Source organism: Globicephala melas, chromosome 6 (assembly GCF_963455315.2).
Source record: "Globicephala melas chromosome 6, mGloMel1.2, whole genome shotgun sequence".
Taxonomy (NCBI): Eukaryota; Metazoa; Chordata; class Mammalia; order Artiodactyla; family Delphinidae; genus Globicephala; species Globicephala melas.
In genome coordinates, this window is record NC_083319.1 from 19,868,564 (window position 1) to 19,887,880 (window position 19,317).

Sequence of the window (19,317 nt, forward strand, 5' to 3'; positions counted from 1 at the left end):
CCCCAGGGGTCCTGACGAGGAGGCCGAGGAGTTAGCTGTTTCCAGAACCCATTTAAGCGATTAATGCAGGTGAAAGTGGTGATTTGACAACACGGGCATCCACACCTTAAAAAAAAAAACCTGTAATTTACTTGAACCACTTCTGAAATGGTGTTCTAGGCTTCATTAAGAGGTTTCTGATTAAGAAAAGAAAAGAATAGAAAAGTGGTCCAGCTATCAGAAGTTAACCTCCCATGTAGGCAGGGAAGCTCCGCCCAGAAGTCCTTGGGGAGGGGTTTTCCTTCTGCCATTTCCATCCTCCCGGCCCCGGATGGAGGGTGTGGTGTCCTCTGGTGTGTCTGGGCCCAGCATGACCTTTATGCTTTTCTTCATCTCTCTTCCGCCTCCCTCTTCTTTCTTCTTGGGTTCCCCAAACCTCTCCCAGATTTTCCCCAACTCTCCTGAACCCTCTCCCGCTTCCAAGAGTCCTTCCAAATCCTGAGATTTTTAAGTCTGCTGGGCAGGTCAGGATGTTCAGATCGCCCACAAATTCCTTCCCCTCTTCCCCCAAATGTCTGTCTCTTCACCCGTCTCCTAGCAGTGTGGTCTCTGAACAGGATCTGTCCTCCCGTTAGTTTATTTATTTATTTTTATGTATAATTTCAGCTCTTCTCTAGTATTAACAACAACTTTATTTGCCCTGGCTCATCTCTGACCCTCTGATGGTACCTCTCCACTCACCTGCAAATCGTGGACATTTCCCAAGTTAGTAACTTGACCTGCCCCTCTTCTCCATGGTCCCCGTTGGGGGTTGCACCAGCGCCGGCAGGGTTAGACTCTCTGGGACTGACCTCTCCCCAGCGGGTCTCGGTGAGGTCTCACTCCTCCCGCACCATTGCCACTGCCGAACCTCAGAGGCCTCCTCGCTGTCTCCCGTCTCGCTCACCTGCCGCCCAGTCCATTCTGCACCCTGGAAGCAGGGTTAACTTTCTTAACTTGGGTCTGATCCAGCCATGCCCTGCCTAGTGCCTCGCATCGGAGCTGGGAGCCCATGGGGCAGAGGCCGAGCTCCTCGCCCTGATGTTCGGGCTGCCCATGATCGGATCCCTTTTTACCCACAGACAGTCCTTTTCTCCGGCTGTTCCCAAGTGCAGTTCACAGTTGGCCAGACAAGCAACACCCGCCCTCCTCTGAAACAAGGCTTTGTTTCTCTCTACCCGTTGACATCCATGGCCCCAGGGCATCCTCCCAGCAGTCCTGCCGCCCACATGCAGCTGCCCCATCCGCGAGAAACCTTCCCTTCTCCCCTCCCCTTCCTCTGGGTAGTGGCCTCCTTCACTCTGTTGTGACACAGGGTATATACTTCCTAGTGTCTTGTGTTGCTCTGTGGACAGTAATAACCTTTGTATATATAAATTCACTTAAACATCACAACAGCCCTGTCAGGTAGGTACCACGTTTATTTGCTTCATTTTGCAAAACTACAAAGAATTTGTCACTTGCCTGTTGTCACACGATGGAAAGTGGCAGAGTCAGGATTTAAACCTAGATTTTGTTGACTTGAGGGAATGTATCCATCACCGCAGCACCGGAAAGAGGCAACATCCTTCTGTGCTTGAACCTGGGCTCTAGAGCCAGATGCACACTCATAAATATGGCCACATGGGGGGTCTTCGTGTGCCACCAGGAACTCTGCTCGGGCTTCACACACCGACTCTTCACACAGCCCCGGGGAGAGGACACTGAGCATCTGGGAGAGGAAGTGACCTGCACACAGATGGGAGGTCGCAGGACACGATTTGAACCCAGGTCTTTCTGCCTCCAAAGCATTGCTCTTGGCCACAGCTCTTGACAGTTTCTGAGAAGCGGGGTGTAAGCCACGGTGCTGGCCAGACCTGGGGTTTAGTAAATGTGCACTTCTTCCCCAATTTTTTCCATTTGGCAGGAAAAGCCATGAGGAACCAAACAACCCAGGCCACAGCCGCCCTGCCCCTTCCTGGGAAAGCTCTATGCATGTCATTGACTAAACCTTAGGGCACTCCTTGCCTCCTTTCCTTGTCCCCCTCTCTTATCTCTCTCACCATGCCCTGACCTTGGTCAGGATTTTATTTTGTGCAGTCTGTGGAAATTCCCTCACTAGATAACTGTGACCTCAACTCAACCCCCATTAGGATAAACCTGTGGCTTACGAAATCACCTCACTGGATGGTGGAGGCTTGAATCTGTCTTGCTGTCTGCTATCTGGGCAGGATGAGGACAGAGTCTCCTCGGCCTTGTGTAAAAGACTGGTGGCCATTGCAGACTGGGTAAATCAAAGACCATTTTATTCAGTTCATAGGAACAGGAGTAGAGGAGTCTGGGCTTTTAAAAATAAAGTGTGTGTGTGTGTGTGTGTGTGTGTGTGTGTGTGTGTGTGTGTGTGTGTGTGTGTGTGTGTGTGTGTGTGTGTGTGTGTGTGTGTGTGTGTGTGTGTGTGTGTGTTAATGACCTAAGAGATACGGCGTGAATTTAGAAAACTTAGAAACCCCGGAAAAACACAAAGGAAAAAATACACCAGATCTTGATAATCTCCTCTACCCAGAAATTGTCACTGTGGACAATTTGATTCCTGTCTGTTCAGTTCCCTGTGTGCCTATGTGTGTGAATTTGCACTGGGAACCCTCTATAAAACTGCCACTCTGAACATAGTCATGGATCCTGCCTCTTTCACCAGACAATGTATATCAGGACTGTCTTCCCACCTTGATAAATGTTTCTCGAAAATGATTTTTAATGATTGCATAATATAACATAGCAACGGGGTTCATGGTTTATTTAACTAATTTCTTCTTGTTGGACTGTTTTTTAAAAAAAACATTATCCATATTTCTGCTTTAAACATCCTTGCACATTAATCTTTAAGCACATCTCTAATAATTCTTTGGACTGTCTCTCTAGAGGTGGCATTGGCTCAGGGGTAGGCAGATTTTTAAGGCTTGGGTAGATGTTGCCAAAGTGCTCTTGGGAAAGAGTTTGTTTTTATTACAGTCCCTTCGCCCAACATTAGCAATGTATAAGACGCCTCATTTTTCCTCAGCCTTGCCAACACTGGATATTGTATTTCTTTTCCATTTTTGCCAATCTGATCGACAAAATGTATCCTACTCTGATTTGCATAATTTAAATAGTGAAGCTGAACTGCTTTGCGTGTATTGTTTGTATAGCTGTATATACATATATATAGTGTATAGAATATATCATATATTAGATACATATATAGATATATAATACATATATAAAACATTTATTTGGTGTATAACTTTTTGATGTTTTTTGCCCATTAAATCACAAGAATTTGACATCTCCATGTCGTCAGATCTATCAGCCTTTTTCTTTATCTTATCTCCTGGGTAGATTGTTAGGAGGTGGTTGATTCCTCCACCTTGAATTCAGATTCTTCAGTCTAAGGGTGAATTAAATTGGAAGCCCATCCCCGTGTTAACTGAAAATGCACAGAAAGTGATGACGAACAGGAATGTGGAGAGTCAGCAAGGAGAATACTCCCCATCCATGTATCCACTCGTGCACTGAGAAAATGATACTGATACAAACTGATTTTCCTGATGGATGGATGCGCTATGGACATTAATTCTAGACAGCAAAGCAGTCCATTGCAAACCCACTCAGGAGCATCTGGTGATTATATTTATGACTCCTAGAATCTTGTTCCTCCTTAAAGGAAAAAAGAAAAGAAAAAAGAGACAAAATTTAAAAGAACATTTGTAAAGTAATTTACTTAAATTATAAGAGACTAAAAGCCAGGCTTAGTGGATAATTGAAGAATTGCATTAAAAAGGAATCAATATCTTTCTGGAATCGCTCTGTCCTCATCTTGTGAATTGTTTTGCAAAGGGAGGGTCACTCTGTCACTATCGTGTAAATTTCTCATGACATTATCACCAAGGACACCATTTTTTTCCCTCTCTTTGATCCTTCATGTTTTTCCTTTTCGCACAACCTTAGCTCACTAGGACATTTAGGGGCAAAGATACTGGAGAGCAGAGGTTTTGAAATTTCAGGTCCCCGTTCCAGCCTCTGGGATCCTGGCATTCCCAGCACTGGAGCAAAGGTTTCCTTCTGCATCTTCACACTGAGCCTTTGGAGAAGGTCAAACTCATAAAGAAAAGAGAATGAGGGGAATACACAGTTGATTTTTGAAAATCTACTTAGTAAGTTCCCAATTAAAGGCAAGTTTAAACATCATTAAGAAAACTGAAAAGGAGAAACGATGCAGATATTCGCACCCTCCTTAACTAGTCATCACTTCTCTGCCATCTCCCCTGGCCTTTATCTACATGTATTATTTCCTCAGTGGTTTAATTACCTTTCTCCTTTCATTTTTGCTTCATACGTCTGTGAAAAATACCTCTGCTTCCAACTGCGTATAGAAGATGTCTAATCCTTGAGATGTCCTTTAGCATTCATTCATCCACTTGACAGTTGTTTTACTGAGCACCTTCTATGTGACTGGTGTGATTTAACACCGTCTTTAAACTCTACATATCCCATGTACTTATTTGTTAATATATTTGTAATTAATATTACTTCCTACTTCAAAAATAACTGAGTGACTTTACCTAAAAAGCATATCGTGAAAGAGACACGTGAAAGAGGAATCAGAAACCATGTTGAAAAGGGTAGTGTGTGTGTGTGTGTGTGTGCGCGCGCGCGTGTGTGCGTGCACTCACACATGTGTTCACACACACAGGCATGTGTGAGGTGGTGCCTTTATAGGAATATTTCATATTCAAATGGAATTTTGAGCTTCCTAGCAACCAAGGTAAAAAGAGAAATTAATACATTTTTTTTAGATTCTATAGAGAACTCATTGGTACTTCAGGAGAGGTAAAATTCCTCATTGACAGTCAATTTCAAGAGGAAGGAGGTCAATTTCAGGAGGAAGGCAATTTCAATTGCATTTTTCATTGTCTCTCATTTTATGTGGAATCACCCACAATCTCCTATCTTTCATATTTATTGATACATCTGTGACCAAACCAGAAGAATTTCCTGTCTTCTCTGTCTATTGAGAAAGATGAAGATAAAATAATCACTTATATAAGTGAGTATGCTGAGATATGTACTTTCAGGAACCGAGAGTAGCACGTGCAAATAGCTTGGAGCACTTGATACTATAAGGAAGGCTAGGTGGCAGGGCAGGAGATAAGGCTGGCCGTGCAGCAGGGTCAGCTCTGCAGGCCTGAGAGGCACTGGGAGAGTTTGGAGCAGGGCAGGGAATGGTCCACTTGCATTTTAAAAGGGTGTCCAGACACCCTGCAGAGACTAATTTTGAAGGCTGAGAGGGGAGGCTGGAAAGCTGTTGCAGTTAGTGGTCCCTGTAAGAGGCAATAATTAACACAGACAAAAATGTGGTGCGGAGGAAGGAGCTCTGAAGACAGAGTGTTCATTAGGGCTTTACTTTCTCTTGACATTAAAATATGCCACAGGGGCAGAGAGTCCACACACCAATTTCTGTCCTCCCTCAAAGTGGGGCTAATGGGGAGGGTCTTCCCAGTGCCTATGGCTGCACCTGGGACCAGCTCAGGGTTCAAGAGTACAAGGCCTCTCATTTATTTACAGCCTGTAAGTCCACGCTCCCTTTTCAGATCCTCTCCTTGTCCATCTTGGGAGGCCAAGACGTGGGATTGCCCTTGTGTTATTTGAACCTTCTTGAACTACTGGTAAGAGATGCATGAGTTTGGAGAAGCCAAGATTCAAGTCCAAGTCCAGCCTCTTATCCTCTCTGTGACCTTACATAAGACACTTCAGCACCCAGATGTTCTTTCTTCATATGTGCAGTGGGAAGAATAAAACGCGTGGTCATTGCACTAATTTTGCTGTTGTCAATAATATTAACCACCATTTGCTGGGCACCTGCTATATGCCGTGCCCAGTGCAAGGTGCTTTGTGTACATTACCTTGTCTGTCCTCATTTTGTCCACACAGCTCCGTAAGGGTAGGAATTAGTAGCCCCATTTAACAGGTGAGAAAGCTGAGGCTTGGAGGGCTTAAGGAACTCGCCTGAACTCTCATAGCTAGGAAGACGTGGAACTATGTCTGGGAATGGTTTTCTAGTGAGTATACCTTTTACTTAAAAACTCTCGGGGGGGGGGGAAACTCTCGAGGGGTCCTCCCCCTCAGCCACCTTTTTATTTTGATGCTTTATAATACTTTGGTCCCCAGAAGGGATTGGAAGATAGAGCCAAGATTTGCCTAAACGGGGAGATTTCTGCAGCCTGTGGAAGAAGGCATGAAAGAGGATGGATCCCTGCGCCACAGTGAGCTCTGCTTCAGGAAAAGATCGCTGCACAGCCCTCACCCAGTCTCGTCCACAGCGCCCATAGATGGGGGGCATTCAGGCCTCCTATAGGTCCAGGTTTCACAGTGCTGCCCCCTGCAGGTAGTTATAGGAACTACACAGAGAGGGACAGGGTTGCATATGAAAAAAAGACAGCCCACTGCCTCAGGGATTCCACTTTTCTCTGGTGTAGAGAATTAGATGCACGTGTGCACCAAGATGCACGTAAAAGTATGTTATCGCAGATTGCTCGTGCTGGCAAAAGTGAGAAGCAACATAAATGTCCAGCAATAGGGGAGTGGGAATTCAGTGGTTGTGCATCTCTGCCAGGGAATGCCATGTAGTGTTGGAAGAGGTGATCTTTTGAGGAAAGAGCTTCAAAATATATTTTTTAGCTGAAAAAAAAAAGATATCAATGAAATCTTAAGTATGAGTCAACCTGTGTAAACCTCAGACAACAATAGTTTTGTGTGTGAACATCCACGTGTTTGTAAAATGCACACAAGAAGTCGGGAAGGACAGACACCAGAATGTAGCTGTGTGTGATTACCATGGATGGTGAATTGAGACTTCTACTCTGGGTTCTCTATAATAATAACACCTAACCCTTCTGTACCTCTTACCTATCTTCCAGGCACTAAACACTTTATTTATATTAACTAATTTAATCCTCACCACTGCCCTGTAAGATAATACTACTATTATCCCGTCTTATGCCTGGGAAACTGGGGTACAGACTGGCTAAGTAACTTGCCTGGGGTTGCCATCGGCGGGTAGCAGAGCCAGGATGGGAATCCTTGCAGCCCTGCTTCAGAGCTGCGGCTCTTAACCATTCCCTCTTCTGCTTCTGTCTCCGAATTCCACGTGTGTCTGAGGTGTGTATGCTCACGTGAGTGTGCAGAAGCATGGAATGGTGACCCAGGGCTGCCTGAGCCCCAGGCTAGTGGACTGCTCTTTCTGTGGCCTCATTTGAACAAATTCCTGGCGGCTGCCTGGCATCTCGAAAGCCCAGGGAATATCTTGAATGAATGAGCAAATGAATGAAATGAATGAATGGGAAAGTAAGTGAAGGAGAGGGAACAGGGGGAGGGTATAAAGAAAACAGAACATGCATTGTGCCTTAAGGAACTTGTCTTGTAGTCTAAGAGACAGACTGTATGAAGGTGATGCAGAGGCTATAGTATAGATGGCAACAAAAACATACAAGTGCGCTGGGTGCTCTCTGAGAAGGGGAGTCACTCACTATCTAGGAAGGCTTCTTGGAGGTGGTGGGAAAAGGGCTGAGTGTCAAAGGCGGGGCTGATATGAGGAAGTGTGGATTAAAGGAAAGAAGGACGTTTCTGAAGAGGAGGAAAGTTGGGAGGGAGGGGCTAGGGTTGCTCATGTATTTGTATTCATGTAGATGGGAGGTTTAGAGAATTTCTAGGGCTTTTGTTTGGGAGAAGAAGCTGGCAGACTTAGGAAGGGAATTCATGTGCATTTAGTGCCTACTCTGTGCTATGTACTATATAGGTAGTTTACATTATCTTAATAATCCTTACAACAGTTGCATTTTAAATGCAGAAACAGGCACAGAGAGGTTAGGTTATTTGCTCTGTGCCACACAGCAGGTCAACCTCAGAGCCAGGATTGGTGCCCAGTGAGTCTGAACCCAAAGCCCAACTAGGCAAGGTGGGGTCAGGAAGAGCAGGGTAGCACATCCTTCCCTCTCTTCCCCATCACTAACCTGGGTCTTAGACCAGCTCCCCTTCCTGAGTTTGAGTGATCTGTTCCCCAGAAGAGAAAACCTTGCCCTGAAATAAGCTGGATGACTCACCATTATATGTCCTTACTCGAGACTTTTCTGAAACACTTCTTTTGTATCTGTCCCTCCAGACAATAGTCTAATGATCTTGTGACCTTGTGCTTGCACTTTGGTGCATGTTTTCGAACACAGGAGCATGTGTGCATCTGCTGTACTAACACCCTGCCCCCCAGTCCCTTCACATTGTGGCTGTCTTCAGTCTATTTCTCAGTCCTCTGCTGAGCAGAGAATTCTATCGCCTGGACTGTGATTTTGGGGTGTCAGAGTCAGCTCTGAAGAGCTGAGTGAGGCAGATTTGCCTCCTGAGAGCATTAATCCACGTAGCAAGTTATTAAGTTTGAAGACATACACATATAGTTTACAGTTCTAGAATCATAGCATGCAGTCTGAGTAGTCATCTGGTGATGGGTCGTATCTTAGCCATGCCATCTGCCGGGTCAGATCGAGATTTCCGTGATCTGACCTGGTGGAATGCTGGTTAAGCCCCTCGGTCAAGTTTCATCAGTACATGTGATAACACGCAGGGGAGCAGAGGACTCTGGTGACGGCTCTTGCTTGCCGTGGACTTTCCCTAGATCTCATGGGATTTTTTTAGCCTTAGCTCATTGGATTCTTAAGTATCAGGCACTGTGCTGATAGAGTTCCTCTACCTAAAGGGAGAGTAGAAAAGGGATCTTCATTTTACAGAAGGGAAACAGATGAACAGAGAGGTTTGGTAACTTTTGTGAGGTGGCACAGCTTATAAGCAGTTGATTCAGAAGACCGGCTGATTCTGCAGGTTGCTGTAGCAGGAGAGGGGTGTGGTTGACAGTCACCCACAGTCACAGGCAGAGCATGCAGGCTGCTTTAAGGTAGCTTTTGGATGTGATTTACCACACATGAGCAGCTGCCTACAAAGAGCAGGCTTCCCTGATTGTGCAGCGGTTGAGAGTCCGCCTGCCGATGCAGGGGACACGGGCTCGTGCCCCGGTCCGGGAAGATCCCACATGCCGCGGAGCGGCTGGGCCCGTGAGCCATGGCCGCTGGGCCTGCGCGTCCGGAGCCTGTGCTCCACAACAGGAGAGGCCACAACAGTGAGAGGCCCGCGTACCAAAAAAAAAAAAAAAAAAAAAAATAGGAGCAGGGAAACACAGTTGTAGTCCCACTGGAGTGTGTCCCCACCCAGTCCTCAGGTCCCTTTGAAGGTCCCTCTGCTGCCCATGATAGTGCCGAGTTGGGGGTGCATCCTGCAACACCCGAGGTGCTCCGTCTGCTCTCCTGGTGTTTTCTTAAACCCTTTTGGTCCCTCCCAATTGATATGGAACCTCAGAGCCTCCAGGTTCAAGATCTGGTTCAGGGACCTGATAGCAACTTCTTTTCTTCTAAATACAGCAATGAACCAGAGGACATTGATGTTTAACTTGGGGCAGGACCTTAGCAATCAGAGATTCCAGCCTGTTCATTGCCAGTTGGCAAAACCGAGGCCCAGCAAGAGGAGGACGTAGCCCCCGACCACCCAGCAGGACAGGGGCACAACAGGGACATGCCTGGGTCTCGGTTTCACAGCCAGAGTTCCTTCTACTTTGCCCTACTGCGTAGGGCTGCTTGCTCCTTAGGCTCGCCAGTGAGAGAAGCCACCAGTTCTGTGAAATGAATGGCCTGGGCACCTAACCATGCTATCCTCCAGGTGGCCTGAGCCTCGGGGATCAAGGTAGCAATGGTGAGTAAGTGTGGAAGGCAGGCGGAAGGGTTGTCAGGGCAAGAAAGCACCAGCCAGCTCTTTTTAGGAATTAACCCCTCCGTTCAGTGACCCCTTTTAAAATAAGCAAGCGATTGTTTGTAAAAAAAGGAGACCAGAAGGCAATGAGAAAGTAGAAACTGAATTCCTAGACCATCCCCTCCTCGCCTTCCCTGCGTGACGCACAAGGTTTAGTCAAAGCACAGTGGATGGAGGCCTTCCCTCTGGGTTCTAATGGCCACGGCACCAAGACCATATTCCCAGAGCCTGCTTGGATGTGGAAAGTGCTGTCTCAGGAATCTCGTTTTTCCTTCAGTTTTGCCAGGGAGATAAAGATGGATGATGATACTCGTGCTCTCCAAGACCCAAGGAAAGCCTCTATTTACCCCCCAAAGAGCCAATGTCAGAGGTTCCAGAATGGGCTAGGCTTGAGCGGCCGTCAGATTTCCTGGTCCCACAGGCTTGTGATGGGGAAACTGAGGTGCAGAGGCGAAGAGGCTTGTCCAGTGCTGGCCTCCTGTGTCTGGGCTGTACCCTCTCGGTCCCTTCCCATCTCGGGTTGCCAGTGTCCCCTTCTGTACCACACTGGGGACGGGCAGCACTTGGGAGACTCAGTGACCTCCCAGGCCCTCTCCGGCGCCAGCTCTCCGTGGTGTTCTCATCAATGTCATTAACATCCTCTCGGTTCTCAAGGTTGCTGCTTGCCTATTTATAGAACTGACCAAGAGAGTGCCACTCCTGCCAGCCATACAGAATACAAATCATGCACTGTGCGTTGGTTTTCATTCTCTCAGACACCTCTTTTCTTTTTTTTTTTTAACTCCTTGGACAATGCTTATCTACACCTGGTTTCCCTTCTCAATGCGGACACTCCTGGGAGGAGAGGCGAGTGGGCTCTGCTGCCTGCTGATCCCCCACTGTGTGCAGAGGCCTGGCCCTCAAGCACACTGTTTCCTTTAACCCACGCAATCCTGAGAGGTGGGTATTGTCTGCATCCCACGTGTGCTGCTTTCAGAGAGGAAGCAGCCGGCCCCAGGGCTCCTGACCTACAAGTGACAGAAGCGACTTAAATCCAGTTCTGCCCAAATGCACAACGTCCATTCTTTCCACTTGCCTTCCCTGTTCCTAATTCCAGCGCAGCCTTCTGGATCAGATGAGGAAGGTGGCTGCGGGATGATGCCTGTGCACGCTCTGGTTCCTTTGGAGGCCATATATGTGCTTTCTCATCCAGTCAGGGCAACCAGGCTTTTCTGAGGACCTCCTGTGCGCCTGACGGAGCCTTGTCTCTCTCCAGGCTGTAGGTGCCGTGAGGATGTGCCCACTTTGCTCTCTCCAGGCCCAGCACACAGTAGGATGGGTCAGCCCTTGTTGATGAGTGATGGGGCTCAGACTCACCGTCTGTCCAGGGAAGGGAGCAAAGAAGAGGCAGGCCAGTTGCAGCAGCATCAGAGCTGCAGCAGTGCCTTCACGGAGGAGGGAGCAGGGGGCAGGGCAGAGGGTCCGGAAGACCGCTCAGAGGCTGCAGTGGCTTCTGCAGGTGGTGTTCATGCCCTGGGTTCTGGCAGAAGCCCACTTGGTCTACGGCTTCCTCCATCCTGCACCTCAAACTTCACAGAGGCTTTATTTTCCCAACTGTTCTGTCAGGGAAGTCCCAAGGAATGTGAAAAGAACACTGTACAATCTTTCTCTGCTCATCTTCTCAAAAATCTATTTCACAGGGCTTCCCTGGTGGCGCAGTGGTTGAGAGTCCGCCTGCCGATGCAGGGGACATGGGTTCGTGCCCTGGTCTGGGAAGATCCCACATGCCGCGGAGCGGCTAGGCCCATGAGCCATGGCCGCTGAGCCTGCGCGTCCGGAGCCCGTGCTCCGCAACGGGAGAGGCCACAACAGTGAGAGGCCCGCGTACAGAAAAAAAAAAAAAAAGAAATCTATTTCACAAGCAGGATTTTGGAGAGCTGCCATCCTCTCGTTATCCCTCCACCCGTTATCCCTCCAGCTTGCCCGTCCTCCTCTGGAAGAGGTTCAGATGTCAGAGTGTCCAGTCCTGTGGCCCAGTGTCCTTGTCTGGCAGCCCCGCCCAGCCAGGGCTCCCCACTGTCTTTGAAAGCCCCACCCTTGACCCCTTTTGTCTGCCAAGAGAACTGGGGGGTCAGTAGAACACAGTGCTCCACGGATTCAGAGAGCTAAGTGCCTCCCCACCCTTTTATGTATGTTGCTGTTTTCTAGCGTTGAACGGAATATACCTTCATTCCGGAACATTTGGAAAATATTGAGAAACAGGAAGGACAAAATAATAATCACCCAGAATTCTGCCACCCCGAGAGAAACACTGCTGGCATCTTGGCACGTTACTCCTCAGTTTCATTTTTTTTTTTCCTGTGTAATTTTTCTCTTAACATAACTGAGACCACACTGTAAGACAGGATTTATATCCTTCTGACCGCACTTAACATTAAAATGTATCACACATCCGTGGCCTTACAAATACTCTGTAATGATTGTAAAATGCGATTTTAACGGCACGTGCAGGTGCTATCTGTCATTGGCTCAGGAGTCCCAGGTTTAGGGGTTTGTTTGCTGTTAATCCCAGTGCTAAGTGACCGTCTCCCTGAATAAAGGGCTTCATGTCAGTACAGGTGCAGCATGGGAAAACAGCATGGCCGCTCCCAGGGCTCAGAGTTGGGTTCACCTCTCCCTGTGGCTCTTCCATCCCCACACTAGAAAGTGTTGAGTCAGGGTGGTGTGCACACTCAAAATTAGCTGCCGTACGAAAGGAACCCCCTACTAGCTGTGCGGGCAGGTTATTTCCCTTGTTTCCTTCCACTAAATCATGGAATCCCTCTCCCACTGAATTGGATTCCATGAGAATTTCAGGAGATAAAGCGGGTACAGAGCCGAGGGTCTCATACATACAGGCCCTTTATCATTGTTAAGCTACCATTAGTATCAGTATTTTTAGCTCTTGACTCTCTTGTCTAGTAATTTATCGGGGTCACCAAGGCCACCCCCAGTTTCCATAAGGGCTCACGGGTTCAGCATATGATTGAGCTCGTGGCTAAGATTTGTTACAGCAAAAGGATACACAGCCCAGTGAGCACAGGAGCAGCAGGCGAGGCAAAGTCTGCGGGAAGCCAGGCAGAAGCGTCTGAGTCCTCTCTGTGCAGTCACACAGGATGGGCTTGATTCCTCCAGCACTGAGTTGTAACAACACGTGTGAAACGTTGTCTACCAGGGATGCTCATTAGAGACTCAGCACCAGAGGTGGGCACCTCCGTCTGTACCCACATCCCAGACCCCCACGTGGTTTGCACAAATAATCCAGGCACGGCAGGCTGCCCTTATTAGTTAGGGAATGGTGGGGACGCTCAGAATGCAAGTTCCCAGAGGCCCGCCCAGCAGGCCCTCGTAAGGATCCAGTTGTAGGCCTGCTCTGTTAACTCCGTTCTGCACAGGTATGCTGAGAGGTCCTATTGCATGTGTTTGGACTACTTCAAGATGGGGGCCGGAGTGGGGTGAGACAGGTGTTCTCATTTCCATAGGACAAAATTGAGGGCTAGTAAAGGGAAGACATTTACGAGCTGGTCGCCTACTCCATGTACGGGGGCCTGAGAGTAAGCAAGCTCCGGATAATCCCTCACCGTCCCCTTTCCTGCTAACTTGTGTGTCTCTCTCTCTCTCTAGGCTCTCAAGGGCTCCAAGAAGCTGGTGCTGTCGGTGTACTCAACGGGGCGCATCCCTGGCGGCTACGTCACCAACCATATCTACACCTGGGTAGACCCCCAAGGCCGCAGCATCTCTCCGCCCTCGGGCCTGCCCCAACCCCATGGCAGCACCCTACAGCAGCACGAGGGTGACCGGAGGAGCACCCTACACCTCCTGCAAGGCGGGGATGAGAAGAAGGTGAGCCTCTGGGCCTTGGCCTCGCCGGGCCTCCTGGAGGTGGAGGGCTGGGAATGGGGGCCTGGCCATGAAGACCACATTCTCCTTGCCAAGCCCAGAATAGGGAAGTTTCTTAGAGGCCGGAAGAAGGGGGTTGGGCTGTAGGGGCTCTGGCCTTCGTCTCTCCCTCAAGTCCCAACTGAAGGGTCTTTTCATTTTAACCTATGCACCACTTATCGTAATTCACACTCAGCTGCTGCAACGAGAGCCCGAACACCGTGGTTTAAATAAGCTGGATTATCTGCCCCTCACATAGCAGAGTAAAGGGGGCCATCTAGGCTGATGGGGCAGCTCTGCTCTCCGTCTGCCATCCTCTGGGATACCGCCCCCTTCTGGTTGAAGCCTAGTCCCCCTGTAGCCCCTAGAGTGGAAAGAGGAAGAGAGAAAGCTCGGATGATTTACACTAGAGATGATTTAAAACTTCTCAGTGGTCCAGACCCAGGCCATGGGCACACGCAGCTGCCAGGACTCCAAGCTCCACAGGGCGCCCTTTGCAGTGTGGGTCTCAGGTTGTAAGGAAGAGAAACCAGAAACCGGTCCTGGTCACCTTCCACAAAGTCAGAATTTACTGGAAGGCTGTGGGCAGCCCCAGAACTGAAGCTGAGGGACTCAGGGTGCAGTCTCCAGGAAGAAAGGGATCCCCATGGTTTCTGTTCTCTGCATCCTTCCCCTCAAGATTCATATTCCAGGGAGGGAGCACCTGATTGGCTGGCGGGGAGGTGCCCTTTGATTGACAGAAACACCAAGACTGTGGCCGGTGGAGGAGGGGTTGTAGCCCAAAGCACCATGGGGTGTTGTAACCTGAAGAAGACGGCCAGGGGCATCAATAGATGCCCCCTACAGAGTCTTCCTCCCTGAGACCATGACTGTTTCTTTAGAAAGGACTGAGAGATGGTCCCCCTGATATTTAAGGTTCACTCCAGGTGCTGTTTGCATTGCGCCCTATGGTTGCTCCTGGGACCAAGAAAGTCATTCCTGTAAGCATGACTTTGGTGTGACCATGACCATGGTCAAAGCATGACCATGACTTTGGTCTCTGGTGTTTTAAGACCTTGACACAGCTTGGGGCTCTGAGCCAACCGCCTTCCCTCTGGAGACTGTTTCTCAGCTCTCTTTTCCTGTCCATAAGACCATAACATTTATTTAATGTGTTTTGTGTTCTTTGCTCAAATGTCGATATGCAGGAAGCAGCAAAGATGGCGGGGGCTTCTGTGCCAGGCAAGAGGCAGTGGGGTAGCCACTTCGTACGCACCGTCAGAGCCTGCCTGGGCTTCTTCAAGGTGGCCAGGGTTGCAGAGGTGGGCTCATATCCCCCTCCCCGCCTGGCCATCTTGAGAAAGCGGCACAGCCTGTGGCATTGAGTCATTTTCAAGGCCAGCCTTCCAGGGTGGGTAGTGAACTTTATCTTTTTCTCAAGCTCTTCCCTGTATAGGGCATGGACTTAGAATAGTAAGAGCTCACCACGTGCTGGCTCTGTGCTTACAGCATCTCACTGAATCCTCGTGGCTTCCCCATGGGGTAGGTGTCCTTATGCACATTTTACAGATGCAAAATCCGACATTCAGGGGGCACTGCGGCAACTAGGACGCATTGAACGAGTCAGCCCACACTTAGTGAGCACCTATGCCCGACGCTGTTATGGGAGGTGGGAATGGAGAAATGGGCAAGAGGCATGAAGCCTTGCTCTGGGGAAGCTTCCAGTGAGTTTGGAAGTCATAGGAGGCATGAGACAAAAATTCAGAAATGAGCATAAATAAGCAAGGTAGTTAAGGTGGTGAAGATTGATGGAAGGAAATGAAATCAGGAAGTGGGTTAGAGAGTGGTGGGGAGGGAGGCTCTGCTTCAGATGAGGTGGGCGGGGAAAACCTCTCTGAGGAGACGACTTCTGAGCAGAGACTGAGAGAGGAAGATGGAGCCGTCACGTACCGTTCTGAGCACTGAAAATGCCGGGCAGCAAGGACAGCATGTGCAAAGGCCCTGAGGTGGGAATGAGCATGGCATCTTCAAGTCTTAGAGAGAAGGACCCTGCCACTGGAATTGAGTGGGTGGGAGGATTGGGAGGGTGTAAGGTGCCCTCGGGGAGTCTCAGAGTAACGTATATAGGAATGTAGAGGGCAAAGGCTAAGGGAATCATGCTCCAGGGAGGACCCAGATACCTCAGGAGGCAGGAAATACCCTGAACCACACCAGAGAAGCCTCCACAGATTTTATAGTTCCAGGCTGAAGCTTCTACACACCCCGACCCCGTTCCTCCTTTTGCTGACACAACATGGAGCCCCCGTTTTCCTGTTGAGGAAGGGCATGGGGGAAATGTCTCTGGAGCCCTCACTTCTGGCCCCCTGGCCTGATTCTCTTCTCTCCGGCAGCCTGGTCTCAGCTAATATTCCAGATAGCCACGACCAGACTCCCAGACTTCCCGTGCCAAACTTCAAAAATCCTAACCTCAACCCCAGTGAGAACACACCTTCTAGGGAAATGAGTTCTCAGGGCAGTAGTGATGTAAAAATCACATGTAGCAAAATTACCCTTGAAAACCTCCTAAGCTGTCCACTGAAGCTGGTTCTGGTTTTGCAGCCCTTGCTAGGAATGCCCTTCTCCACACTGAAGTGTGAGAACCACCCCATGAGGCTGAAGGAAGGAACAGAAGGGAAGGACACAGGTAGCGCCTCTGGGAATCAAGCCTGTCTGCTCTCAAGTCACCATCACATCGTCAGAGGCAGGTGTTTCCGTAGTGTAGCGGTTATCACGTTCGCCTCCCACATCGTCAGAGGCGAATAGGGTGCAGAGTTGTTCAGTGTTCCAGCTTTCCATTCTGGGCTAACCACCAGCCTCTGTATGAAAAAACTGGAACAGATCTGTTGTGGGAGTTAGATAGTATGGGGTCAGCGTGGCAGGGAGAGTAAGACACTGGAACCAGGCTGCCTGGGTTCAAGTCCTGGCTCCACCACTTGCCAGCTGTGTGACCTTGGATAAGTTACATAACCTCTCTGAGCCTGAATCTCCTCTTCTGTAACATGGAGACAGTGGTAGGGCCTCCTCTCCCCACCCTGTGTAAAGGCTTTTGGTTCTGGGCCCTGGTACGCCCAAAGTGCCTGGATCAGTGCCTGGCACAGTGGAGGTGCTCAGTAAGTATTTATTACATGAAAGACTGAATTAAGATGCAGGGCTCAAAGTCCCCTACTGCCCCCTGCCAGGGTCACTGGCCCATGAGCAAGTGAGCAAGTCTCAGTGGTTTATCGGTCCCAAGGCCCTGCTCCAGGCTGAGCAGGCAGACCCTCTGCAGCAGCGGCTTCTCCCCCAAGCTCATGCCTTCAGCAGCCACAGAGATACGGAGGGGCCTGCCCCTTAGCTCAGGCTGGGGCCCAGCTGGGAATGGAAGGCGAGGAACCTTTGGGACCGGCTCTGAAGAAAAACCTACAGGTTTCCTGTGTTTCTCCTTTACCATCACACTCAGCGCTTCTGACACCAGATGTGGGGTTGGGGGGTGGGGTCTCCCACCAAGCAATTCTCTGCGACACCAGCTGGATGTCTTACAATTTAACTCAATTCTGACACTGTCTACCTGGAGAGCGTCCAGTCCCACAGGTTAAGGACTCAGTCCCGTGAAACAGCCCCCTACCTGTCCCCACCTCAGATACCAGTTGCAAGTCCAGGTTATCAGCTGTGCTTCCGGCTGATCGGCTGTAACTCAGAGGTTCCCCTGACCCCGTCTCAGCTTTGATTAATTTGCTAAAGTGCCTCACAGAACTCAGGAAAACAGTTTACTTACTGTGCACCAGTTTATTATAAAAGGATACGGTAAAGGATACAGATGAACGTCCAGATGGAAGGGATGTGCAGGGCAGGTTATGTGGGAAGGGGCGCAGAGCTTCCATGCCCCCTCCAGGTGCACCTCTCTCCCCGTACCTCCACCTGTTCACTGACCCAGAAGCTCTCTGAACCCCATACTATTGGGATTTTTATGGAGCCTTCTTCATGTAGGCATGATGAATTTTTTAAAATTTTATTTATTTATTTTTGGCCTCGACGGGTCTTAGTTGCGGCATGCGGGATCTTCAATGTTGTGCGCGGACTCTCCATTGTGGCACGTGGGCTTCTCTCTAGTTGTGGTGTGCAGGTTTTCTCTCTCTAGTTGAGGCGCGCAAGCTCAGTAGTTGTGGCACGCAGGCTTAGTTGCTACCCACGACATGTGGGATCTTAGTTGCTACCTGCGGCATGTGGGATCCCTGACCCGGGATCGAGCCCGCGTCCCCTGCATTGCAAGGTGGATTCCTTACCACTGGACCACCAGGGAAGTCCCATGCACGATCAGTTATTTAACTCCACTTCCAGCCCCTCTTCCCTCTCTGGAGAAATTGGGGTGGGGCTGAAAATCCCAAGCTTCTAATCATGGCTTGGTCTTTCTGGGGACCAGCCACCCTCCAGGAGCCCAATCAGAGTCACCTCATTAGAACAACAGATGCGCTTAGTGCTCTTATCACCTAGGAATTTACAAAGGTTTCAGGAGCTCAGTGCCAGGAACGAAGACAAAGACAAAATATATATTTCTTAGTATAAATCACAGTATCGCACCTGGTATCAGAACTCCCTGACTGTGTGACCTTGGGTGAGTCACTTAACCTTGGGTGAGTCACTTAAGCTTGCCTAGCCATGGTTTGGGGATGGTCATAGCAGCCATATGGGGCTGTTTCAAGAATCAATAAACCATGTGCACAGAGGATAGTGCCTGGGGCATAGTAATTCATTGCAGTAACAACCATCATTTATCCAATGCTTCCTAGGTGCTAGTACCTTTCATATCATTTTTGTCCCCAGATGTTTATTGATGTCATCTCCTGAGGTGCTCATGCTGCTTCCTGGACAGGGTTGGGGTTCTAGAGAAAGGTGGGAAGGGGGATGGCAGTGCCTGCGCCGGGCAAGCTGTGCAATTCTCATTTCACTGATGGGGAAACTGAAGATCAGAAAAGCAACAGGCCCTGCCCCAGGGTTGCCCAGGAGTAAAGGGTAGAACCAGGATGCGAACTCAAGCCTGTGGGAGGCAGTGCAGTGAGCTGATTAAATGCCTGGGCTCTGCCAGCTGTTTGACCTTGGCCGTGTCATTTCACCTCTCTGGCCTCATTTTCCTCACCTGGAAAATGGGTATAATAAGAGAAATCGTAAAGGAGGAAAGAGGGCTCAACGAAGTAAGGCATGTAAAGTGCTGAGCACAGTGCCTGGGATCTAGGAAGGACTCAATACGTTTAGTAACCAGTTGATTTAGTAAGTTATCATTATATTCTTATTATTGGTGGGAATGGTATTCTTTTCACTGTGCCGGGCTGCCTGTCACAGCTTAGTGCCCTTTCCCATAGGTGAGTTTTGTTTCCTGCCAAGTGCTGGTGGAGTTTCCAGCAGGTGATTGAAGCAGATACCCTGCTGTTGGTAGGTCTGTTATTACAGTCCTGGGGTGAAGACTCCGTTTTATTCCCATGTGAAGGATTTATGGGGAAGTGACTGGCAGGCAGTAGGGCTTGTTTTCATCCTTAGTATTCAAAGGCGGGG

General features: G+C 49.2%; 1 protein-coding gene across 4 annotated transcripts in view; it reads left to right on the forward strand.

Moving 5' to 3' along the window:
* The window catches only part of WHRN (whirlin), an 88,591-nt gene that overhangs the window by 10,835 nt on the left and 58,439 nt on the right, over positions 1-19,317 (forward strand). For all 4 annotated transcript variants that reach the window (XM_030858904.3, XM_060300571.2, XM_030858905.3 and 1 more), the window contains exon 2: positions 13,519-13,737. In XM_030858904.3, the coding sequence (XP_030714764.2) occupies positions 13,519-13,737 (219 nt within the window). The remainder of the gene's footprint in view (positions 1-13,518; positions 13,738-19,317) is intronic.